The sequence below is a fragment of the Lissotriton helveticus genome, chromosome 9 (assembly GCF_964261635.1).
Source record: "Lissotriton helveticus chromosome 9, aLisHel1.1, whole genome shotgun sequence".
Taxonomy (NCBI): domain Eukaryota; kingdom Metazoa; phylum Chordata; class Amphibia; order Caudata; family Salamandridae; genus Lissotriton; species Lissotriton helveticus.
Window position 1 is genome coordinate 887,125,799 of NC_136070.1, and position 26,618 is coordinate 887,152,416.

The 26,618-nt window shown below is 41.9% G+C and overlaps 1 protein-coding gene across 1 annotated transcript in view; it reads left to right on the forward strand.

Annotated features, from left to right (window-relative positions):
* LOC144781957 (cytochrome P450 2G1-like) overlaps nucleotides 1–26,618 on the forward strand; it is a 415,302-nt gene that overhangs the window by 167,085 nt on the left and 221,599 nt on the right. The window contains exon 4 of the mRNA XM_078661047.1: nucleotides 3,825–3,985. Coding sequence (XP_078517173.1) covers nucleotides 3,825–3,985 — 161 coding nt within the window. The remainder of the gene's footprint in view (nucleotides 1–3,824; nucleotides 3,986–26,618) is intronic.

Consider the following 26,618-nt stretch of genomic DNA (forward strand, 5'->3'; position numbering starts at 1 on the left):
GTTACCTCACGTCCTGTTGCCACCTCAATTGTGGAGTTAGCAGTGTAGCTGATAATCTCCTGCAATTTACATGAGCCAATGCCGGTGGCAACATGCAGCAGACATGCGAAGCGAGCATGCCCAAGGTGCACCAAAGGCATCTGTGCCTGTCCGCACCACTCCATCATCGGGAGCCAGGACCCCTTCTCCTTTTGCACTAAAGGTCAGTCACCCTACTAGAATTACCTATTCTTCCGAAGCCTTATATATAATTGATGACTTGTTCAGAGCCTCTAATCCTATAGATGCTAATTGTGTTAGTCATTTCCAATCCCATTTAGAAGGCCCAGTAGCCTGTCTACAATGTAAATTTCACAGTCTCCATGATTCACCTAGGGACATGTTAGTGGGAACACAGCTGGCTAGCTACTCTTTACTTATGTCAGCTGACACTCCCATAGATTAACTCAGAACTAATTCCATTTCTTCACACCCTCAGGCTCCTAAAGCCTTGCCATCCTTCTTTGTAATGTCAGGTATTTGCCAAAGCATGCAATTGAACACTGGGACCTGTTTTCCTCCCTGTAACCTGAAGTTGGCTTTCTTACTGAAACCTGGTTGCATTCCACTACGCTACCAGCAATTAGGCTGGCACTCGCAGAAAACTATTGCATGGCTAGACTGGACAGAGAAGGGAGGACAGGTGGCTGCATTACCATTGTTTTTGAAGACTCAGTCAAGGTCTCACTTATAGATTCTTTGCATACTACCTGGGCTGAACTATGTATTTTTAAAATTAAACTCTCCCCTAAGGACTGTTGGAAAGGTGCTCTAGTGTATTGTCATCCTGTACCCAAAAAAGATAGTTAGTCAGCGCCTAACGGAACATATTGTGACCCATGATCTGGCATCTCAACAGTTTATTTTATATGGAGATTTCAACCATCATGGTGAAGACTCTTTAAACACTGATGAAGCACCGCTTATTTCTGAACTAGCAATGCTCTCCTTGCTCCAGAAAGTTAATGGTCCTACCCAATGTTGCAGGGCACACATTGGATCAACTTTTTATGATGTCTGTTTCTAAGACCTGTGAACCCCTTCAACCTTTACCCCGGAAAGAACGATCCTTGATCATTTTTCAGATTCCCAAGGTAAATGTCACTGACAAGATGAAACAAGTTAACAGAAGGATGTCAAGACAATGGTAGAAAGTTACCCCTGACTCATTTTCTAAGGAGTTTGAGTTCATTGAAACCACGGAGGACTTAGATATCTATCAAGCGTTAACAGATTATCACATAGCCTTAAACTCGGCCTTTGATAAGGTAGTCCCACCTAAATCTTGTGCAAAATCTAAATATGGATCCCTGCACTCTGCTATACCACAGAACTGCAAAAAGAGAAAGCATCTTGAAAAATATTAGAGAGATGCTGGAAGGAAGCCTATAGAGCATCAAAAAAGCTCGAATAGTTTCTTATCATCCAACCAAATCGGTCAGGAGAAATTCTGCTAAAGAGCTATATATATATATATTGCTTAACGCTTTTATGAATCCTTTAGTATTGCAAACTATTTTGAGGACAACATCAAAGTGATTTGTTAGAACTTTACCAGCTCTCTTGATCAGGCACATGAGGAGTCTAATTCCAACTCTCGCCCTTCCAGCTATGTCAGTAGCTTAGGAACGTTTATTTCTTTTTCTCCTGTACTAATTCAGGGAGCGCTTGTAACAGCCAAAACTAGTCCTCTGGACATTTGTCCCCCAAGGATTTCAGCTGCACATTCTAATCAGCTCACTCCTGCAATATGCTCTTTACTTAACTTATCATTTAACTCTGGGAAAATGCCCTCAGCTTGGAATGCTGCTCAGGTCATGCCGATACAAATAAAGGGCCATATGGCACCTACCAACCTTTCTAACTATCGGCCCACATCACCGCTTCCACTTCAGGGCATGTTCCTGGAAGGTCAAATAAATTAACAACTTACTGACTATTTAGAGGTTAAAAAGATCCTGGACCCATTACAATATGGGATCAGATCCTCACACAGCACATAGACCGCCTTGTTAGCGGTCACAGATCACATTGGACTGTCTCTTCATGCCAATATACTATCTATGCTTGAGCTGTTGAATTTATCCACAGCATTTGGCACTGTGTCCCATCCCAGACTGCTCCAGAGGCTGTATGAAATCAGAATCCATGGGACAGGTCTACGATGGTTCAGTGATTTTATAAAAAACAGTATACAAAGAATCTCTCTGGGTTCTTTCATATCATGTACCATGCTGTTAGACTAACTGGTTCCAGAGGGCTTATGCCTAAGCCCAACACTTTTTAACATTTGTATTAGTCCCCTTGCCAAGACTGTCAAATCCTTCAGATTTGAAGTACTATCAATTGCAGCCCTGCGAACTGCCTTTATTTGAATGCAAAAAAAAGGACATTATGCAGTTCAATAGGGCCCAACAGCTCTTGTCTTTCTATTGGTGGCCTTTAGAATTAGGCACTGCTCTGACACCCAGACAAGTAGTCAAGAAATTGGGTGTCCAATTGGACTAATCCCTTACCAGGAAAGAGCAGGTTCTACCTACTATTGGGATCTGTTTCCAAATGATGTGCCTTTTGAGGAAAGCCTTTCCTTTTCTTCCTGTTTTGACAAGGAAAACATTTGTTCAGGAACTCATCATTAGCAGTTTGGATTATGGCAATACTCTACTAGCCTCTACAAATGACACACTATTATCTAAATTACAAGTTGTTCAAAACACAGCAGCCTGTCTCACTTGCAACCTTCCATTTGGTTCTGCTTCCTCATCCCTTTTGAGATCTTTACATTGGTTGCCTGTCCAGAAAAGAATTATTTAAAAAATCTGCTGTCTATCCCAAAAATTATTAGTTGGGATAGGCCTCAGCTACCTTAATTCGAGTCTAATATACTATTGTCCAGTCAGACTTCTGAGATCAACTGATAAAGCTTTGCTCACTGTCCCGCATGTCAGAAAGTCCCAAGCTGGTGGCAGGTCTTTTTCGTACCTGGCCCCCTTTTATTGGAATGAGTTGCCTCATCACATCTGAATGATCTTCTTAAATTTAGGAAACTGCTCAAGACAATGTTGTTCTAGCTCAATAGTTTGCCCTATGCCTGTGGTCTGCCTTTGCACCGAGATACCCCTCCCAGGGTGATTGGAGTATAATATTAAATTAAATTAACATAACATAACTATGATGAACCCCCTAAATGGGAGTGGGAAAAGGACCAAGATCTTCCGGTCAGTTCCATAGGGTGACGTGCTAAGACTTTGCTTGAAAGCATAAATAATGTTTCACTACTGATTATATAGAGGCCATTCGAGTGCACCCAAAGTTTGACATCACTCAGACAATCAATTAAGTTGATGTTGTCATTAGCATCCACACCCATATCTACTAAAAATTGGATGTCATCAGCATATATCTCACATGATCCCCCATTGGTTTCCCCATTATGGGAGAACAGTGATAGGGTCAAAGTAGATGGACAGGTGGAAAATGTCACTGAAAATACACAGAGATAAATGCAGACTGATGGGTGGAAAAGTGTAATGAATAAAGAAGCGAATGGTACGGGACATTGGTACTATCATAAATAGGCAACACCACTGCTGTATTGAGTCTATTTTAGGATTTTGACCACAAGTGGAAAAATAGAAGCCAGTTTTAAAAACTTGATGTAGATAATACTGATTTATTAAATGAGAATATATGTTTTATATTAAGATTTTGTTTCTTCTTTCAAAATGTCAAAGTGCAACTGTCCAAACCTTCGACTACTAAAGAAATTGTCTTTTTATCTCTAGGAATTCCCTTTGATCCCACATTCTTCTTAAGTAGAGCTGTCTCCAACATCATCTGCTCCATCGTGTTTGGGAGCAGATTTGACTATGAAGACAAGAAGTTTCTTGCCTTGCTCACTCACATCAATGAAGTTCTTCGGTTCATGAATTCCACGATTGGACTGGCAAGTGTTTTAGAAATGTTATGGGCATTATTAAAGTTGTACAGTGATATGTTGTACAAGGGTAATTTATAGTCCAATGTAAATTAAGAGAGCATATTGCAAATTAGGCAAAATAGGGATAGGGAAAGTGTTTGTAGCACCAGTGGTTTAAAATAGGCAAACCCAGTGTGCTAGAGCATCCTGTGGAAAAAGATTGCAACTGGCGCACATCAAGTCATGGAATTTTAAGGAATTTGGAGACAGGAAAATTTAAAGGGAGGTGGAATAGAAGAGATAATTAGAACATGGTAAGTACAGAGGTAGACTAGGCCCAAAGGAAAATGTGGCATTGACCAATAGGTTGGTCACAGTGGACCGATATGTGTCAGCTGCACGTCAGACAAGCCTGATGGTCATAAGTTACGTTATGTCAAGAAAGATATACATTACAATTAAAATTCATAATAACTCACACTGAAAATGGCAAGATATATTAATTCCACAACAATACTAATTTGTTATATATCTTTCTGTTTCAATCTTGGATTAAGGTGTGCCCCTGGAATGATATCTCACTCAATATCCTATTGCTACCCTCTAGAAGCATCCACTCATATGCTAGATTTTGGATCTTTTTCAATAATAGAAGCCTGACATGCAATTTTACCTTTGCACATAGTGAATTGTTTTTGTAGAGGCCATGAGGGCAGACTACAAATCACACCATATTAAATAGCCTTCCAATAAATCCACAATTTAGAGAAACAAAAGGAGGGGTACTGGATTAAATTACCTAGAAACAAAACACTATGTGGGATTCACTTGAGGATCAATGATTTGGCTGTTTTGCCAAACTAAAAGTCCTTCAATATACATAAAACGTTGACAAAACAAAACAACAAGGTGAGTTTTTTTATTTGGTTACTGATTTGTTAAAATCTGCTACCGCTAAAACAAAAAATCTTGAATGATTGCAACACCTTTTTGTTTAAACCAGTTTCCCTATCATACAACTAAAGATTGTCAGCAACGTGCACTCCTGTGAACCCTTCAAAGACACAACAGTCTCCCCTTCACAGTTTCCCTTAGCCTGCTTCACCTTCTGTCATTTAACTACTTGTGATCTGGAGAAGCTGTTCATGATATGTACAGCCTTCTGGATCCCTACTTCATCCTTCCTTTAAAGTCATTAAAGTCTTCCTCCAAACAGAGCCAGATTTAGAGTGGTGCAACCGGTGCCATCGCCCCGGATGCCAAGGTCCAAAGGCACTCTCTGCATGACATTCTGTACTGAGATAGAAGCAGCCTACATAGATCTTTGCATGCTTGGCTTTTTTCAGGTGATATTAAAAGTGCATGATAACTATGGTGGTTAATGAACTTGAGGGAAAGATTTGCGATTTGTCTTGTCACCATTTTGACTAATGATATAGTAAAATAGGGGGCAAATGTTTCTGCTGTAAAGCATATCATGTGGCGTGTGGGTCACAGATTAGTATTTTATGTTTATAGCTCAATGGGTTATTAGTTTTGCAGCAGAGATTCTTTTATCACTTGGAGTTCATACGTAACATTCCTTCTAATATATTATATTGAGCTATGAACTGGCATCAGAGTGCTGCATGAAAATTGAAAGGCATAGGTTTAGAACCTCATTGTTTTTTTCTCTCAATCATTCATTATTCTAAGATTGCTAAAAGGGTTCTGTTATGTAACAATACCATTTTATTTGCATGAAACCCCAATCAATGTGTTACGTTTATTGAGGCAGATTTACACTTTATGCCTGGTGCATAGTGTTGTTTTAAGGCTTACTTACCAGCACAAATCCTGACTTGCGGTGGACAGTAGCCCTAAAGTAACACTGTACCATAATGCACTACTTTACATAAAGGAGGTATAGCTTTGGTGGTAATGGACAGTCCCATGCACTCACCCATTTTGATCTAATCCTTACCTACTAACATTGGTAGAATGGGATTGGGAACAAAACAAAAAACCCTTCTTCAAGGCAGGCGTAAAGTTGGAGAAAAGATTTATTTTTCCAAACATCCTAAGATTTGCATGTGTGCACAGCACATAAACAAATGGTAAAGTGTTAAACTTTGTCAAAGAATATAATTGTGTGTTGTAAGGGTACCCTTCTAGTATATAATCTAATCTTAACATCACACAAACATGCTTGCACTATGCTATAATTATGAGTCCATTGGCACAAGGCAATCTAAGTTATGTCAGCACTAGTGGAGAGATTTATAGTACGGTTGTGCTCTGTATTTTCTCGCAACACAGTCCAGCAACTATGGTTAATGCACATCATAAATTTAGCAAATCTGCCCCTTTGTTTCTCCAGACCAAGTACTCTTAATACATAATGCCCACCAGTATGGATGACATGTGACTCCTACACCTTGTAGACCTCATTGTCTTCAGTAACATTTCCTGTACATTGATTTACACACTTGTATGACTCAATATTTATGTATATGTTTGTGATGTAACATGCTCTGACATTGAGATGAGGAGCACTATAAAATAAATGCGTGTTTGAGAGGAGCTCAGGCTAGATTAGGGGCACAATTGGAAGGTGGTAGGGATGGAATCCATGAAGATGAAGGTCATGGGGAAACAGATTTTGTTGTTCTAGGTGCTACTATACACCAAAGCAGGACCTCCCTCCAACTGATATCACATCCAGTTATAGATACTCTATTTGTTGTCCACTGGATCAGTAATAGATACCTTACATGAAGCAGTTGTAACAAACTCACCCTGTGCATGGAAATCTAGCCTGGCCAACTTGGATGTCATCAACCCCTTATCGTTAATACATGAACTACAGGTAAAGAATTTCATACCCACCAGCAGGGAAATTTCACCTTGATATTCTCCAATCAGGTCACTATGTTTGTCCCTTTGTTAGTTTTTTTTTATAGATAGAATTGTATTTAATTTTATAGTAAAAAACTGTATGTAATATGGAGTATTCATTGTGTATTTAAAATGTTTAATTTGTATTACGTTGGGTAAAATGTTGTAAGTGGATATTGTAAATTTCTCCTCTTTAGTGACCAATGCCTTCCTCAAATTGGTTTATAATGGAACAGTAATAGTAAATGTCACCCTTTTAGTTTCCAACGCCTTCCCCAATATGGTTTAGAGTGGAGTGAGAATAGTAAATGTTACCCCCTTTAGTGTCCAATACCTTCCCCAAATAGGTTCAGACTGGAGTGGAAATAGTAAATGTCACCCATTTATTGTCCAGTGCCTTACCCAAATTGGTTGCGATCAGAGTGGGAATAGTAAATGTCACCCATTGACTGTCCAACAAATTCCCCAAATGGGTTGAGCTTGGAGTGGGAATAGTAAATCTCACCTCTTTAATGTCCAATTCCTTCTACAAATTGGTTTAAATTGGAGTGGGAATAGTAAATCTCACCCCTTTAGTGTTCAACGCCTTCTTCAAGTTGGTTTAGATTGGAGTGAGAATAATAAATGTCACCCTTTTAATGTCCAACACCTTCTCCCAATATCATTAGATTGGATTTTGAATAGTAAATGTCAGCCCTTTAGTGTCCAACACCTTCCTCAAATTGGTTTAGATTGCAGTGGTAATAGTATATGTCACCCCTTTCAGGCCCGATTATGAGTTTGAGGGTGTAGGAGTGGGCTACCACCCCGCTCCCACACTGTCAAACAGGGCTGTCACCTGCCCACCAGATTATGGAGTATTCTAGTGATCTGGTGGGCGGCAGCGTGGCGGTTTCCTGGCAGTGCAGTTTAAAGGCTCCTATGTGAGCCTTGAACTGCACCTCCACAGGACCACCAGGCCACCTTCCTGCATGGCATGGATAGTACAGTCCATGCCATGCAGGAATGTGATGCATGCACACAGGGGGGAACGATATGTGCCCCCCTGCAGGCACCCCATACACAGGGCCAAGATGGGGCCCATTTCTTTCCTCACATCCAGCATATTCCTGGAATAAGAATCTCCATGAGACCAGTGTCTGTGAGGAAAGTCCTAATATCCTAGGCAGTGCTGCAGGGCACCACCAAGCATATTGCAGCCTTCATACTGCCGCGCCACAGCCAGGGATTTCTGACTCCTGGCGGTTGCAGCAGTGCCATGGTGGTCCGACCTCCAAAGTTGTAATACAGCAATCGGCTGCTAGTGCAGTGGTGGTTGGGGTGCGACCGCTGCGCCAGGTTAGTTTGGCAGACTCTCAGGTCACCAAATTCATAATTTGGCCCAAAATATCCAACGCCTTCCCCAAATTGTTTTAGATTGAAGTGGGAATGGTAAAAGTAAATAAAACATTTTTTCAATTACTTTCAATTTGAAAAGAAACATAAATTCTATTTCAATAGAATTGTATGTGGTGCATGTTCAACTTTTAATTTCCATTGTTTAACAGATTGTTCAAATGTCTTAGAGTTTATATACATATTTGCTACAATATTTCAGCATACATTTTTCAGTATATATTAAATAATTATATATAATTTATACTTTACTGTTTTTTCACAACAATTTTTGGTATTTTATGTATGATGTTTAAAAAAAAAATGATAGTTATTCAACATCTTTACAATACTTTCTATGGGGAAATAGTCTTTTTTTCAAGTGTCATAGAGCTGCCATTTTTTTACTGCTACCTTCTATTTTGTAATCTATTTGTGGTATGTTTAGTCTATTTTCTCATTACCAGGTCGTGGTAAGGTGCCGCTGTTCATTGAAACTGGTCAGTCCTTTGTTAAGGGTTTTTTTAAGGGTTTTGAGAATGGGGATTGGGGGGGCATCTATAAAGTTAGTTATAGTGTTGTTTGTGGGTTTTTTGTATATTTAGATGTATTGATGTTAGTGTTTTTCAATAGTTTTAAGTTCTGGGTTTTCGTACACTAATTTAGTAATTTATTGCTACGTTTTGTTAAGTTGTTTTATGTTAGTTATATATTGCTGGTTGACTGGTATGTGTATGTATTTTTGAGAATGTAATGTCTTTTATGGGTAGACTTCTTAATTTACTTGTCAGCTTTTGGTCCACGAATGTGTCTTATGGGCATTGGGAGTTTACTTTGTTTTAAAAGGAAATGTTTTGGGATTTATAATAAAACAATGCTTTTTATTTTAAACCCCTGTTTATTTTTTTATGGTTCTTAAATACTTTTAATTGCTTCATTCGATCTCTATTGGATTTGCAATAATTTTGCTTTTTTGGGGGGGCTTTTTGGACAATATTTTTCCATTTTTGGAGTATTTCTATTTTTTACAGCTACAAAACAGTATGTTTTATTTATTGCATTTCATTTGGGTGGGAAATATAATATTATATTGTTTGTGTAAAAAATGATGTAACTGTTTTGTGGAATTGTTTGGTTTATTGGTTGTAAATATTTTTGTGATGTAATGAATCTTAATCATTTTTTTGACTGAAGTAATAATATATTATATTCATTGTTTTAAAAAAGATTGGTGTGTTGGTTTAGAATTTGTCATATGTGTTGAGGACTTTGCTAGGTTACTATTGATTTTATATATGCTTTTGGCTATGATTTCCAAGTAATCTACTGATTTGTTATTTATGAAGATTTGACTTTAAATTGTAACTTGTTGTAAATTATTTTTGTTTGTTTGTTAAGTTTAGGACCAATTTGGCTAACAGATTGCTCCATTCATACTTAGTAGCTTTGCTCTTTTTGTAGTGCTTCTTTAAATTTGTAGGGTGTAGGTTATGTGCTGTCTAGTGTGGATTGGAAGGCATTGTGCCATCCTTCAACTGCATTTTTTGTTTTGGCCTCCTGTCCCAAAGTGCTGTCATGGAAATTCCACCATAGTATTTGGAATTTGGGTTAGCATCTGTGCCTAGAGCGATGCAATCTGACAACCCAAGAGTCTTCTAAATAGTCGACTAGGGGACTAAATTTGTCTTCATTTTGTTGGTAGAAAGGGCTTTCCATTAGCAAATTGTAGTGGTAGGCTACATTTGTGCAATTGGGACTTAGGCTAGTGCTATTATCATTTTTGTTTCAAAGGACAATTGGCTGTTCGTAGATTATTCTACACTTAGGCTTGATCCTGAGTTTGGTGGTCCGACTGCCCGAACGTCACAGTTTCTAGAAAACCGCAGCATTTGCAGTCTTCAGACCACCATATTATGGGTTTACCACGGTGCGTGCGGTGTGGCTGCGGAGATCTTGCTGTGGTGGTGACTATTTTTCCATATAAATCGATGCCTGTGTAAACAATTAGACTTTATATATGTTGAATGCACACATATGCATGATACATGTGGAAAAATACCATCTAAGAGGGAAGTACCGTCATTCGGAAGTCAAAAGAGATTCCTAATGTGGTAGTGAGCCGTCAAAAGGAGAAAGTTTATCCTTTTGTTAAAAACCCCTCACTCACCAACCTAGTGGTGACATGCTTCATCATCGGGGTCCACCCTGGTGGCCTAGCGTCACCAGGGTGGGCTACAACACCTGAATTACAGTGGAGCAGGTTGTGCGTGTAAGTGCAGAAAAGTGTGTTAAAAATTGTCCTGGTTTAACTTAGTGGGAGAATACATTTTATTGACAAGTAACTGGACAATATTATAAAACGTGAGGCGAGATACTATGAGGGTATATTAAGGCCAAAAGTATCTCTTATGTGTATACTGGTCTACATGTTTCAACCGTGAAAGGGATATACCAGGTTTTCATCAGGACCGCTATAACAGGGAGCTGGACGGTATGTGCCCCCTAAAAGGCACACCCAATCCTAGTTCACTGTGACCAAATTAGCAAAATTCGCTAAATGGTATGGGGACTCTAACCACGGTGGGTGAGCCAGTAAAAAACACCTGTTGGAGGAAAAGAAGAGACATACATAAATCAGACGTAAACTTGTTTTACATGCTTGTTACGTTGTGCAGTGTCGTGTCTTTTTGTATCTTCGTGCTCACTGCCACTCGTATTAGGAAAGTATTGTGAGTGTCAAGGTGAAATTATCACGTTGTGACAGAACTATACCACGCATACTTATCAATTGGTGCGTGCTTGGTGGGGGCATAATCGCTATCTTTTGATTCTTTTATACAGTCTTGCGTACTGGTCGTATCTCCAGGGTGATGTGGTATCACACTCGTGTCTTGCCATTATTGTGGTCGCGAGAAAAGGAGGTTAAAAGTGCATAGATTACCTCATATCGTACACTCAACATACAGGGACTCACTGACACAGAACATGAAAGACAGACACACATCGGATGCGGTTTCAGGGCTTACTCTGATTCCAGTGTTTAATTCATTGGAGGGCGGGAGGGGGTATCTCCACTGTTTATAACGTATTCTGTGGAAAATACGGAGTTAAATTTAACGGGGGCTCAATTCCAGCCCATATGTGCCGCGTGATGCTGTGGGCGAATCGGTAGCGTGGTGGTCATGGATCCTGTAGGGTAAAAGGTTTCTACTTACAGTTATCAGGAGGTGGGACTGCCGAATACCTATGTGCACCCTCCGCCGCCCTGCTACGAAGCCGCCGTGTCTCCGGGTCATCCAAGTAGCGAGTTGGCTTCCGGGTGGGGCGGGGACGGTCACATGATTGTTGCTAGGGTAACCGTTGTGTTTCTTGCACTACAGAAGCCGAGTACGGCCCAAACATTTGGAAAGCGAAGTACGTAACACTCGTAGAATGCCTGAAAATCAATCATTTCTATCAAGTTAACATGAGGCAATTCTCCATGTACGTATTCAGCGGATTGAGAAGGTATTTAATACCTCAATGGTGCTGCTGGACAGGTTAGGCTCTTCTGTGACTGCTGAGTACATGGGGGCTTGATGGGCTACCCTGAATCCATTAAGGTTCTGTACAGTTGCTAGGTCATTCATGTGTGAATTCGACCATTAGGTGAGATTTATAGGTGGGGACCCCCCTCCAGGGTGGTAGTCATATTTATAATCTTGGTTGGGTACACTGATGTTACTCATCAGCAGGTTACTTCTTGCAAATGTGTAAATAGCGTCTATCAGTCTAAGAAGGCACTGGTCTGAGTTGGCTTGCTATGTCATATAATGACAACGTTGGTCATTCAGATTGGTTGGGTACAATGATGTTACTCATCAGCAGGTTACTTCTTGCAAATGTGTAAATAGCATCGATCAGTCTAAGAAGGCACTGGTCTGAGTTGGCTTGCTGTGTCATATAATGAAGACGTTGGTCATTCAGATTTGGGACTGTTCATTTGAGGACTGTGGCCCACGGTATATTGTCATTAAGACCTATTTTATGTGTCGAAAGCCTATAGATCCATCTTTGCTCTTTTTCATACAGGTGATTCTGTGAGTTGGGACCTTGTGGCACTTGTTCTATGACTGTCCAGTTCATGTTGTTTGGTGTATGGTGCGCTGTCAAGAAATGATCAGTGAGCTTTGTGATGTTCTTTTTGCAACGTATCGTACTCCGATGCTCGTTGATGCGCAGCTTAACCTTGCACGTTGTCATTCCTATATAGGGTTTCCTGCATATACACTTAATCATGTACACCACGTTTGAGCTGTTGCAGTTAGTATGTACCCTCTGCTCCCAGGTTTTGCCTTCCTCCAAGTTAAGGGTTTTAGTGTTTTCTGTGAGGTGGCATATATTGCAGTCACCACATTTTGAGTGTCCTGTGACTTGTGGGAGCCCCCAGATTTGTGTGAGGCTTGGTTGGGCTTGGGTAACAGTTCGCTTTGGTCTGGTGTTGACCAGGCTGTCTTTTAGGCTTCGGCCTTTTCTGTAGGAGAAAAGTGGTTTGTCCCATTGGAGATTGCCTGTTTTGAGTATAGACCAATGTCTATTGAAGCTTCTGCTTACTTGGTTGGATATTGCGTTATATGTTGTGACGCAAGTGAGTGGCGTGTCTGCAGGTTCTTTTATTGTGTCCTCCAGGAGGGCGTCCCTGGGCTGATTTCTGGCCCTCTTTTGGCATTTATTCACAATCCTTGCTGGGTACCCCCTTTGTTTCAGTTTTTTGGTGAGGTCCTCCGCCTGGATTTTGTAGTCGATTAGTTCGCTACAGTTTCTCCGCAGTCGGAGGTATTGCCCGTAGGGGAGGTTGTCCCTTAATGGGTGGGGATGAAAACTCTCATACTTCAACAGATTGTTTTTCGCTGTTGGTTTAAAGTGGGTTTTTGTGGTAAGGGCTTCTCCTTCCCTGCTGATCTCAATGTCCAAAAAGATGATTTTATCTTTGTCATGGCAATGTGTAAACCGTAAGTGTGGGTCACAGGTGTTTATCCATGTGATAAACTCAGTGAGTATTTCAGGTGGTCCTTGCCAGATGGTTAGAATATGATCTATGTACCTACGCCAGAACTTGATGTGGGTAGCATAGGGGTTGTCAGTTGATAGGATGTGCTTCTGCTCAAAATCATAGACGTATAGGCCCGCCACGCTAGGGGCAAAAACACTGCCCATAGAAGTGCCCCCTGTTTGTAAGAATAAAGATCCTTCGTATTCAAAGTAATTTCTTTTTAGGGCAAGGGTGGCACACTCCAGTATGAAATTCCTTGGTGTCTTGTGTTCCCAAGTTGTTTCATCCAAGGTTTTTTTGAGTACTGCAATGGTGGCATCCTGTGGTATGCTCGTGTAGAGACTCTCTATATCGAAGCTCACAAGGATAGTGTCATTCTCCATTTTGATTTCTTTGAGGAGTGTCAAGAGGCTTTTGGTGTCTTTCAGGTATGTGGCTGTTCCTTGTACTATTGTCTTTAGGAAGAAGTCGCAGAACCTTGATAGTGGTTCTAGTAGCGTACCTATCCCTGAAACTATCGGCCTGCCAGGGGGAGGAATTTTGCCTTTGTGCATTTTAGGGACTATGTAGAAATATGGGGTTTTGCATTCTGTTTTACACAGGAAGTCTGCTTCCTGTTTGGAAATCTTGCCTGCAGCTTCTGCTGTCTCCACCAGTTGTATGATTTCGGTACGTAAATCTTCAGTAGGATCAGTTTGGAGGGGTTGGTATTTTCTGATATCCCCAAGTAGTCTCCTGCACTCTGTATTGTAGTTTACTTTGTCCATTAAGACAAGGCCCCCACCTTTGTCTGCCGGCTTGATTATGATGGAGTCATCTGATTTGAGGTTCGATAAGGCATTGTTTTCGGCCCTACTATTGTTTTGAAATTGTTTAGTGACAGTCATTCTTTCGATGTCATTAAACACCGCTTGCTCGAAGGTGTTAATTTCAGCTGGAGTAGTGTGGGCGGTGGCATGAAAGTGGACTTCACTCTTAGTCCGGTCTCATTGGTTATTTCGTCGGTTGTGTCCGTGTTAGGTTTCTCAAAAAGAAACTTCAGTTTGAGTTTCCTAAAAAAAGATGACAGTTCACAGTGCAGTTTGAACTTATCCAAATTTGTTGTAGGGACAAAACCGAGTCCTTTGTTAAGGACTCTCGTTTCTGTTTCTGTAAGTGCTCTTGACGACAAGTTGGTTACTAGCTCTTCGCATTGCTCGGCCCGCTTTGTTCTGGCCTGTTTTGCTCCTGGTGTAGCTGCCCACCGGGTCTTCCTCCTCCCATTGGACGTTGTTCCCTTGTTTTTTGCGTCCTCTTCCGCGCCTGCCTCTGTTGGAAAAAGGAGGGCGGAATTGGTTTTGTTGGAAAGGGTATTGTTGGAATGGTGGCTGCCATCCATACATGGGGAATTGTTGGGGTACTTGGAACGGATCTGGGAAGGGTGGCTGGTCATATTGTGGCCACTGATAGTGTCCCCTAAATCCCCCTCTCTGTCTTTGTCTTGGGGTTCCGTTCCCAGACCCCCCACTGTTTGTGGAGGTGTTGGAAGAGTTGCATGAGGCATCCGAATCTGGATCTGGTGTCGTGGATGCGTTATAATCTGAGTCTGAGTAGGGGTAAGCCTTGACAAAGGAAAATTTCTTGAGATCCTTTTGGAATTTCGTTACTTTTTGTTGCGTTAGGTGATCTCTGTATTCATTGATTTCTTTGTTGAGGTCATCCAATTTCTTTTTGTATCCTGTTATACTGGCTTTTATTTGTGACTCAGTTACCTGTATTTCTATTTGGATTTTTTCAGATAGGCACAGTGTGGTTTTCAGGATCAGCATAATCCAGTCATGAGTGCAGTGCCATGCTATTAGGGCCCAGTCTTTTCTAAACTCATGGTCATCGAGAAAAATGCGTGGGGCGTTGGTGACTAGTAGGCCCTTTGGTGCCATGTTGTTTGTTACGTACTCTTTCAATATGGTACCGTGTAGTATGGTTCTTATTCGGTTACGTTTCATTTCGGACAGTTTGTCCCACTCTGAAGTTTGGGAGATGGTACTGCTGATGTTGGCATCCGCAAAAACTGTCAGATTGCTCTTAATAGAGTCTATCTCCTCCGCGGAATAGGATAAGCCTTGGTTCTCTGCCATGATTGTCCTGTGAGTGTGAGTGTACTAAAGACAAAGCACTATGTGTAGACTCTCGCAGCTGTGCGCTGCCAGAACATATGCTAACAAAAGGGAGAGTAAGGGATCGTGTTCCCAGTAAGTGAACGGAGAGTACTCCCGTTCCCCTAAGGACTAATTATATAAACAAAGAGGGAAGTACCGTCATTCGGAAGTCAAAAGAGATTCCTAATGTGGTAGTGAGCCGTCAAAAGGAAAAAGTTTATCCTTTTGTTAAAAACCCCTCACTCACCAACCTAGTGGTGACATGCTTCATCATCGGGGTCCACCCTGGTGGCCTAGCGTCACCAGGGTGTGCTACAACACCTGAATTACAGTGGAGCAGGTTGTGCGAGTAAGTGCAGAAAAGTGTGTTAAAAATTGTCCTGGTTTAACTTAGTGGGAGAATAAATGTTATTGACAAGTAAGTAGACAATATTAAAAAACGTGAGGCGAGATACTATGAGGGTATATTAAGGCCAAAAGTATCTCTTATGTGTATACTGGTCTACATGTTTCAACCGTGAAAGGGATATACCAGGTTTTCATCAGGACTGCTATAACAGGGAGCTGGACGGTATGTGCCCCCTAAAAGGCACACCCAATCCTAGTTCACTGTGGCCAAATTAGCAAAATTCGCTAAATGGTATGGGGACTCTAACCACGGTGGGTGAGCCAGTAAAAAAACCTGTTGGAGGAAAAGAAGAGACATACATAAATCAGACGTAAACTATGTCTCTTCTTTTCCTCCAACAGGTTTTTTTCACGGTTGAAACATGTAGACCAGTATACACATAAGAGATACTTTTGGCCTTAATATACCCTCATAGTATCTCGCCTCACGTTTTTTAATATTGTCCAGTTACTTGTCAATAAAATTTATTCTCCCACTAAGTTAAACCAGGACAATTTTTAACACACTTTTCTGCACTTACACGCACAACCTGCTCCACTGTAATTCAGGTGTTTTAGCACACCCTGGTGACGCTAGGCCACCAGGGTGGACCCCGATGATGAAGCATGTCACCACTAGGTTGGTGAGTGAGGGGTTTTTAACAAAAGGATAAACTTTCTCCTTTTGACGGCTCCCTACCACATTAGGAATCTCTTTTGACTTCCGAATGACGGTACTTCCCTCTTTGTTTATATAATTAGTCCTTAGGGGAACGGGAGTACTCTCCGTTCACTTACTGTGAACACGATCCCTTACTCTCCCTTTTGTTAGCATATGTTCTGCCAGCGCACAGCTGCGAGAGTCTACACATAGTGCTTTGTCTTTAGTACACTCACACTCACAGGACAATCATGGCAGAGAACCAAGGCTTATCCTATTCCGCGGAGGAGATAGACTCTATTATGAGCAATCTGACAGTTTTTGCGGACGCCAACATCAGCAGTACCATCTCCCAAACTTCAGAGTGGGACAAACTGACCAAAATGAAACGTAACCGAATAAGAACCATACTACACGGTACCATATTGAAAGAGTACGTAACAAACAACATGGCACCAAAGGGCCTACTAGTCACCAACGCCCCACGCATTTTTCTCGATGACCATGAGTTTAGAAAAGACTGGGCCCTAATAGCATGGCACTGCACTCATGACTGGATTATGCTGATCCTGAAACCCGCACTGCGCCTATCTGAAAAAATCCAAATAGAAATACAGGTAACTGAGTCACAAATAAAAGCCAGTATAACAGGATACAAAAAGAAATTGGATGACCTCAACAAAGAAATCAATGAATACAGAGATCACCTAACGCAACAAAAAGTAACGAAATTCCAAAAGGATCTCAAGAAATTTTCCTTTGTCAAGGCTTACCCCTACTCAGACTCAGATTATAAAGCATCCACAACACCAGATCCAGATTCGGATGCCTCAAGCAACTCTTCCAACACCTCCACAAACAGTGGGGGGTCCGGGAACGGAACCCCAAGACAAAGACAGAGAGGGGGATTTAGGGGACACTATCAGTGGCCACAATATAACCAGCCACCCTTCCCAGATCTGTTCCAAGTACCCAAACAATTCCCCATGTATGGATGGCAGCCACCATTCCAACAATACCCTTTCCAACAAAACCAATTCCGCCCTCCTTTTTCCAACAGAGGCAGGCGCGGAAGAGGACGCAAAAAACAAGGGAACAACGTCCAATGGGAGGAGGAAGACCCGGTGGGCAGCTACACCAGGAGCAAAACAGGCCAGAACAAAGCGGGGCCGAGCAATGCGAAGAGCTAGTAACCAACTTGTCGTCAAGAGCACTTACAGAAACAGAAACGAGAGTCCTTAACAAAGGACTCGGTTTTGTCCCTACAACAAATTTGGATAAGTTCAAACTGCACTGTGAACTGTCATCTTTTTTTAGGAAACTCAAACTGAAGGCTTTTTTTGAGAAACCTAACACGGACACAACCGACGAAATAACCAATGAGACCGGACTAAGAGTGAAGTCCACTTTCATGCCACCGCCCCACACTAGTCCAGCTGAAATTAACACCTTCGAGCAAGCGGTGTTTAATGACATTGAAAGAATGACTGTCACTAAACAATTTCAAAACAATAGTAGGGCAGAAAACAATGCCTTATCGAACCTCAAATCAGATGACTCCATCATAATCAAGCCGGCAGACAAAGGTGGGGGCCTTGTCTTAATGGACAAAGTAAACTACAATGCAGAGTGCAGGAGACTACTTGGGGATATCAGAAATTACCAACCCCTCCAAACTGATCCTACTGAAGATTTACGTACCGAAATCATACAACTGGTGAAGACAGCAGAAGCTGCAGGCAAGATTTCCAAACAGGAAGCAGACTTCCTGTGTAAAACAGAAGGCAAAACCCCATATTTCTACATAGTCCCTAAAATGCACAAAGGCAAAATTCCTCCCCCTGGCAGGCCGATAGTTTCAGGGATAGGTTCGCTACTAGAACCACTATCAAGGTTCTGCGACTTCTTCCTAAAGACAATAGTGCAAGGAACAGCCACATACCTAAAAGACACCAAAAGCCTCTTGACACTCCTCAAAGAAATCAAAATGGAGAATGACACTATCCTTGTGAGCTTCGATATAGAGAGTCTCTACACGAGCATACCACAGGATGCCACCATCGCAGTACTCAAAAAAACCTTGGATGAAACAACTTGGGAACACAAGACACCAAGGAAATTCATACTGGAGTGTGCCACCCTTGCCCTAAAAAGAAATTACTTTGAATACGAAGGATCTTTATTCTTACAAACAGGGGGCACATCTATGGGCAGTGTTTTTGCCCCTAGCGTGGCGAGCCTATACGTCTATGATTTTGAGCAGAAGCACATCCTATCAACTGACAACCCCTATGCTACCCACATCAAGTTCTGGCGTAGGTACATAGATGATATTCTAACCATCTGGCAAGGACCACCTGAAATACTCACTGAGTTTATCACATGGATAAACACCCGTGACCCACACTTACGGTTCACACATTGCCATGACAAAGATAAAATCATCTTTTTGGACATTGAGATCAGCAGGGAAGGAGAAGCCCTTACCACAAAAACCCACTTTAAACCAACAGCGAAAAACAATCTGTTGAGGTATGAGAGTTTTCATCCCCACCCATTAAGGGACAACCTCCCCTACGGGCAATACCTCCGACTGCGGAGAAACTGTAGCGAACTAACCGACTACAAAATCCAGGCGGAGGACCTCACCAAAAAACTGAAACAAAGGGGGTACCTAGCAAGGATTGTGAATAAATGCCAAAAGAGGGCCCGAATCAGCCCAGGGACGCCCTCCTGGAGGACACAATAAAAGAACCTGCAGACACGCCACTCACTTGCGTCACAACATATAACGCAATATCCAACCAAGTAAGCAGAAGCATCAATAGACATTGGGCTATACTCAAAACAGGCAATCTCCAATGGGACAAAACACTTTTCTCCTACAGAAAAGGCCGAAGCCTAAAAGACAGCCTGGTCAACACCAGACCAAAGCGAACTGTTACCCAAGCCCAACCAAGCCTCACACAAATCTGGGGGCTCCCACAAGTCACAGGACACTCAAAATGCGGTGACTGCAATATATGCCACCTCACAGAAAACACTAAAACTCTTAACTTGGAGGAAGGCAATACCTGGGAGCAGAGGGTACATACTAACTGCAACAGCTCAAACGTGGTGTACATGATTAAGTGTATATGCGGGAAACCCTATATAGGAATGACAACGCACAAGGTTAAGCTACGCATCAACGAGCATCGGAGTACGATACGTTGCAAAAAGAACATCACAAAGCTCACTGATCATTTCTTGACAGAGCACCATACACCAAACGACATGAACTGGACAGTCATAGAACAAGTGCCACAAGGTCCCAACTCACAGAATCACCTGTATGAAAAAGAGCAAAGATGGATCTATAGGCTTTCGACACATAAAATAGGTCTTAATGACAATATACCGTGGGCCACGGTCCTCAAATGAACAGTCCCAAATCTGAATGAACAATGTCTTCATTATATGACACAGCAAGCCAACTCAGACCAGCGCCTTCTTAGACTGAATGACGCTATTTACACATTTGCAAGAAGTAACCTGCTGATGAGTAACATCATTGTACCCAACCAATCTGAATGACCAATGTTGTCATTATATGACACAGCAAGCCAACTCAGACCAGCGCCTTCTTAGACTGATAGACGCTATTTACACATTTGCAAGAAGTAACCTGCTGATGAGTAACATCAGTGTACCCAACCAAGATTATAAATATGACTACCACCCTGGAGGGGGGTCCTCACCTATACATCTCACCTAATGGTCGAATTCACACATGAATGACCTAGCAACTGTACAGAACCTTAATGGATTCAGGGTAGCCCATCAAGCCCCCATGTACTCAGCGGTCACAGAAGAGCCTAACCTGTCCAGCAGCACCATTGAGGTATTAAATACCTTCTCAATCCGCTGAATACGTACATGGAGAATTGCCTCATGTTAACTTGATAGAAATGATTGATTTTCAGGCATTCTACGAGTGTTACGTACTTCGCTTTCCAAACCATTTGGGCCGTACTCGGCTTCTGTAGGGCAAGAAACACAACGGTTACCCTAGCAACAATCATGTGACCGTCCCCGCCCCACCCGGAAGCCAACTCGCTACTTAGACGACCCGGAGACACGGCGGCTGCGTAGCAGGGTGGCGGAGGGTGCACATAGGTATTCGGCAGTCCCACCTCCTGATAACTGTAAGTAGAAACCTTTTACCCTACAGGATCCATGACCACCACGCTAGAGATTCGCCCACAGCATCACGCGGCGCATATGGGCTGGAATTGAGCCCCCGTTAAATTTAACTCCGTATTTTCCACAGAATACGTTATAAACAGTGGAGATACCCCCTCCCGCCCTCCAATGAATTAAACACTGGAATCAGAGTAAGCCCTGAAACCGCATCCGATGTGTGTCTGTCTTTCATGTTCTGTGTCAGTGAGTCCCTGTATGTTGAGTGTACGATATGAGATAATCTATGCACTTTTAACCTCCTTTTCTCACGACCACAATAATGGCAAGACGCGAGTGTGATACTACATCACCCTGGAGATACGACCAGTACGCAAGACTGTATAAAAGAATCAAAAGATAGCGATCATGCCCCCACCAAGCACGCACCAATTGATAAGTATGCGTGGTATAGTTCTGTCACAACGTGATAATTTCACCTTGACACTCACAATACTTTCCTAATACGAATGGCAGTGAGCACGAAGATACAAAAAGACACGACACTGCACAACTTAACAAGCATGTAAAACAAGTTTACGTCTGATTTATGTATGTCTCTTCTTTTCCTCCAACAGGTTTTTTTACTGGCTCACCCACCGTGGTTAGAGTCCCCATACCATTTAGCGAATTTTGCTAATTTGGTCACAGTGAACTAGGATTGGGTGTGCCTTTTAGGGGGCACATACCGTCCAGCTCCCTGTTATAGCGGTCCTGATGAAAACCTGGTATATCCCTTTCCCGGTTGAAACATGTAGACCAGTATATACATAAGAGATACTTTTGGCCTTAATATACCCTCATAGTATCTCGCCTCACGTTTTTTAATATCGTCCAGTTACTTGTCAATAAAATTTATTCTCCCACTAAGTTAAACCAGGACAATTTTTAACACACTTTTCTGCACTTACACGCACAACCTGGTCCACTGTAATTCAGGTGTTGTAGCACACCCTGGTGACGCTAGGCCACCAGGGTGGACCCCGATGATGAAGCATGTCACCACTAGGTTGGTGAGTGAGGGGTTTTTAACAAAAGGATAAACTTTCTCCTTTTGACAGCTCACTACCACATTAGGAATCTCTTTTGACTTCCGAATGACGATACTTCCCTCTTTGTTTATATAATTAGTCCTTAGGGGAACGGGAGTACTCTCCGTTCACTTACTGTGAACAAGATCCCTTACTCTCCCTTTCGTTAGCATATGAAAAATACCATCTACCTATTGCTTGATTCTGGCCCATATGTGGGCAGTCCAAGCAATGGGTATATTGCACAAAAAGGACTCCCCTGCATATCGCCTCAAACAGGGTCGTAATCCTCGAGGTGAAGATGCTGCTGTGAAGGGGGACCTGAAGAAAGGGATCCACTTCGAACTCTGTTGGGAAGAACAGGAAAGTGATGAGAACGCACCCCAAATCCTTTGTTTCTGCCAACTTGAAGCTGGCCGTCACACCGATGTGGTCGGCTCATCGGATAACGAACTCGTAATATGAATGGCAGTGAAACTCCTCTGTACCATCCTATGCAGCTGGCTTTCCACGACCACAACCCTGGCGGTCTGCTGACAGTGTCAGCAGTTCAACCACATACTTTACAATAGCAATCTTCCCTTCTCGCAGTGCAGCAGTCAGACCGTCGGTTCAGGTGGTCAGACCGTGACCGCAGGTACGGCGGTTCACAGCCCGCCAAACTTATAATAAGGCCCTAAGTGTAGATGTTTGGAGGTGTCCCAATATACTTTGATTGAAATGATAGTAACAGCGTTGTATAGCTGTGTGGTGGTACATTTTTGGAATGCCTGGAATCATGGCTTGCTCAAATTCTATGATTATTTTTGGGGAGTAGTAGTTGTTTGGTTTATGTGGTTTAAGGGGCTGTCGTAAGTGCTGCTTTGTTTATTTAGTAGTAGGTCATATTTAAAAGGGATCTTTGTGTTTCGAATTTAACCATGTAGTGTGTATATCTGAGTGAATTGATTGGGACACATTTGAAAGGACCCTTCCATAATCCATGTTTGATATTGGCTAAGTTTTACAAGGTTATCTGCTGTAAATAATATTATGATTTGTTTTTCATTATTTAAGTTGTCCTGTAAATGGAAAGATTCCTCATTATGGCCTGATTATGATGCAGGTCGGACGAGCGTCTGACCAGCATCGTTTCGGAATGGAAACCAAACGATTAATAGTCAGCAGTTCCATCCAACAAATTGTGATGCAAGTGCACATGAGGTGGTCAGAAACATAAATGTTTCTGTTGTGGATTATGCTGCAGTCAGAAAAGGGTTGCAGCACAACCGCATTGGAAAAATTTATGTTTTCAAACGTTCATGCATTGTGTTCTAGGCACCGTATTTAAGTTTGGGGCCAATTTGGCCAACAGATTGTTCCATTCGTACTTCTTGGTAGGTTTGCTCTATCTGTAATGCTTCTTTAAATTTGTAAGTTGTAGGTTGTGTTCTACCTAGTGTGGATTGGAAGGAATTGTGCTATCCTCCAACTGCATTGTTTATTTTGGATTCCTGTCCTAAGGCGCTGTCTTAGAAATTCAACCATAGTATTTGGAATTTGGATTAGCGTCTGTGTCTAGAGCAATGCAATCTGACAACCCAGAAGTCTTTGAAATAGTCAACTAGGGGACTAAATATGTCTTCATTTTGTTAGTAGAAAGGGCTTTCCATTAGCAAATTCTAGTTGTTAGCTAAATCTGTGCAAATGTAACATAGGCTAGTGCTATTATTTTTTTAGTTTCAAAGGTAAATTGGCTGTTTGTAGATTATTTTACACTTACGGCTTGATTTCGAGTATGGTGGTTTGACTGCCCGAACTTCGCAGTATCTAGAAAACCACAGCACTTGCAGTCTTCAGACCACTGTATTACGAGGTTACCATGGTGCCGGCAGTGTGGCTGCGGAGATCTTGCTGTGGTGGTGACTAATTTTCCATATGTATCGATGCCTGTGTGAACCTTTTGACTTTATATGTGTTGAATGCACACATATGCATGTTGCATGTCGAAAAATACCATCTACCTATTGCTGGAGTGTGGCCCATATGTTGGCAGTTCAAGCAATGGGTATATTGCACAAAATGTACTCCCCTGCATATCACCTCAAACAGGGTCATGATCAGGTCGAGCGCCTTAGCCGTTAGGCCAAGTCCTCTATACATTTAAAAAGTAAAAGAACCGTGCCAGCAAAGTAGTCCCTTGTGGGCGTGTCTGCATTGTGCTGTGGGCGTGGGCTGGGGGCTTGTGGTATGGCCATCACATCGTGGGCTGTGGGCGTGTGCTGGGGGCGTGACAAACGCTGGGGGTGTGTGTCCGCCCTTCTCGCTTCTGCCTACTTGCTGTCACTCAACTCTCTCATTAAACGGGTTTACCCGCGGCTGATAACTCTCTCATTCAATGACATTACACGCGCCTGCTAACATCAACTAGGGCTGTAGCCGGGCTCAGGCTGCGGATCACTACACCAATTACACGCGCCTGGTAACATCAACAAGGCTGCAGCTGGGCCTTCTCCTTCCCTATGCTAATGAAACAAAAAATGTTGTATACCGCGAGATTTTAAAATAGATTGCCCTTGCCAAATACACACATTACACACATTCTATTTCATACCCGGACAACGTCGGGACGGGCTGCTAGTATAATATATTGGGGTGAATAGCGAATATTTTCTTGATTTAAAGTATTTTTATTTAATCAAAATAGGTGTATAAACGGTCTCGGTCTTATTTGAAGTAATTCTTTTCTGTAAAAAGTGTTTTTTATTTATTTATTAATGATTATTTTGGCAGCCATATTGTAGTTGATATTGCATGAATCAATATTTTTCACATATTTATGTTTATTTAAAGGTGAGAATATTTTTGTTTGCCATGTTTTTGTTTTCGATATAGGTCAAAATCGATATTTTTAATAACATTTGTGTTCTTGAAATTTGTGGTTTTACTAGTTAAGTATAGGAAGTCAGTATTTTTTGTTATTGATATTTAATTTCCAATATTTTTATGTTTCGATCTTGTATGCATCAATATTATGTCAGTTATGCCTATTCTGGACTTTTCAGCCTGTGTTGACATGACCAACTTCTACACTTTGTTCAGACCGTGGCTAATGCATAGGGTAGTTTTCTGGGCTTACATCCCTTCTTTATGTTATTTGCACTCACCCTGTGCCTTCCCTTTACCCATTTTGTGTGCATCAATAGATCTAAATGTAAGATGAAATGTGGCTGTTACAAGAATGGACAACAAAAGTGATGTGAAAAGTTGGGAAGATATAGGAAAAGTTTAATTAAAACGTATGCTAACTTGACTGACCTGCTTCTAAAAAGACATTCAACTGGAGGTTTGTGGAAAATCATCTAAGTATCCAGTTATAGCCAGGAAAGGAAGATGGAAACCTCAGTATACCTACTTTCTTATATATATATATTTATTGGTTTGTGATACTTTGTATTTTCTGGCACTTAATCGTTTTTTTAAGTCATAATTTTTTCTTTTAGGAAGTCCATGTAAAAAGATTGAAGTTGGAGAGTGTTTTAATATGTATTTGCTATTTTATGTTTTTTAGTTTAATAACAATTACGTTTTAGTTTGGATATAAGTTTTACTTACTTGGTTAGGTAGCTATTTAGATGTATATATTTCTTCTGTAATGGTCTAGTAAGAGAATTCAGCATAGTTTCCTCTTCATGTGCGTTTGTTGTTTTTGAAGCATTTAGGTGTTTATATTAGTGTACTTTTTAAATTGGTTATTTAGTTGTTTGTTTAATTTTATTGGTTCAAGTTGTTTATGGTTTTATTTTATTAAACGTAATTTAAAATATTTGACTTGATTTTTTTTAATCAGTTGAATCTTTCTATGGTAAACACTAATTTAGGTTTTAAATGTTGTATGTGATGCTATTTAATGTTGGGGTTGTATTATTAATATTTTAGTTATCCATACTAATATTATAAAGAGAGAACCCAAACCTTTGAGGCGGATAATCTCAGTAACCACAGCACCAATCACAACACCCAATACAGTCTTGGAAAGGGCAGTTGCAGCAGAAGAACATAGGCTATATAGACAGCCACCATATTTATTTATTTATTTTTTAATCTTTTTTGCAGAGTTTTATATAGCGCGAACTTGACCCGAACTGAATCAGGTATCAGAGCACTTTACATAGCACCAGTTACGTTACATGAGGACACACATTCACTTTTGTTAGGCACGGGGAGATTAAGTGTTTTGCCCAGAATCACAGGATGTTTGGCGTCGTTACCAAGACTCGAACCCAGATCCCCAGGTCCGAGGTCGAGCGCCTTAGCTGTTAGGCCAAGTCCTCTATACATTTAAAAGGTAAAAGAACCGTGCCAGCAAAGTAGTCCCTTGTGGGCGTGTCTGCGTTGTGCTGTGGGCGTGGGCTGGGGGCGTGTGGTATGGCCATCACATCGCGGGCTGTGGGCGTGTGCTGGGGGCGTGACAAACGCTGGGGGCATGTGTCCGCCCTTCATGCCATGTGAGTCGTACATACAAGTGCCAATTACGTTGCTGCGCAGCATCAAGGGGCACACTGGGGGCGTGGCATGCTGGGGCATGAGAAATGCTGGGGGCGTGTGTCCGGCCTTCATGCCATATGAACGCAATTGCGCCACCTCAAGGGGCACGCTGGGGGCGTGAGAAACGCTGGGGGCTTGTGCTACGTTCCGCCCTTCATGCCATGTGGGTCGTACATTAATCAGAAGATCGTCTGCTGTGGCTGTGTGCTGGGGGCGTGACAAACGCGTTCACCTGGAGGCCTGGTAAGTAACGTTACTGCAGCCTCTCCTGCACGCTGTTACTGAACTCTCTCATTCAACGAAATTACACCCGCCTGCTACCATCAACCAGAGCTCTAGCCGGGCTCAGGCGGTGGATCAGTACACTAATTACACGCGCCTGATAACATCAACCAGGGCTGCAGCTGGGCCT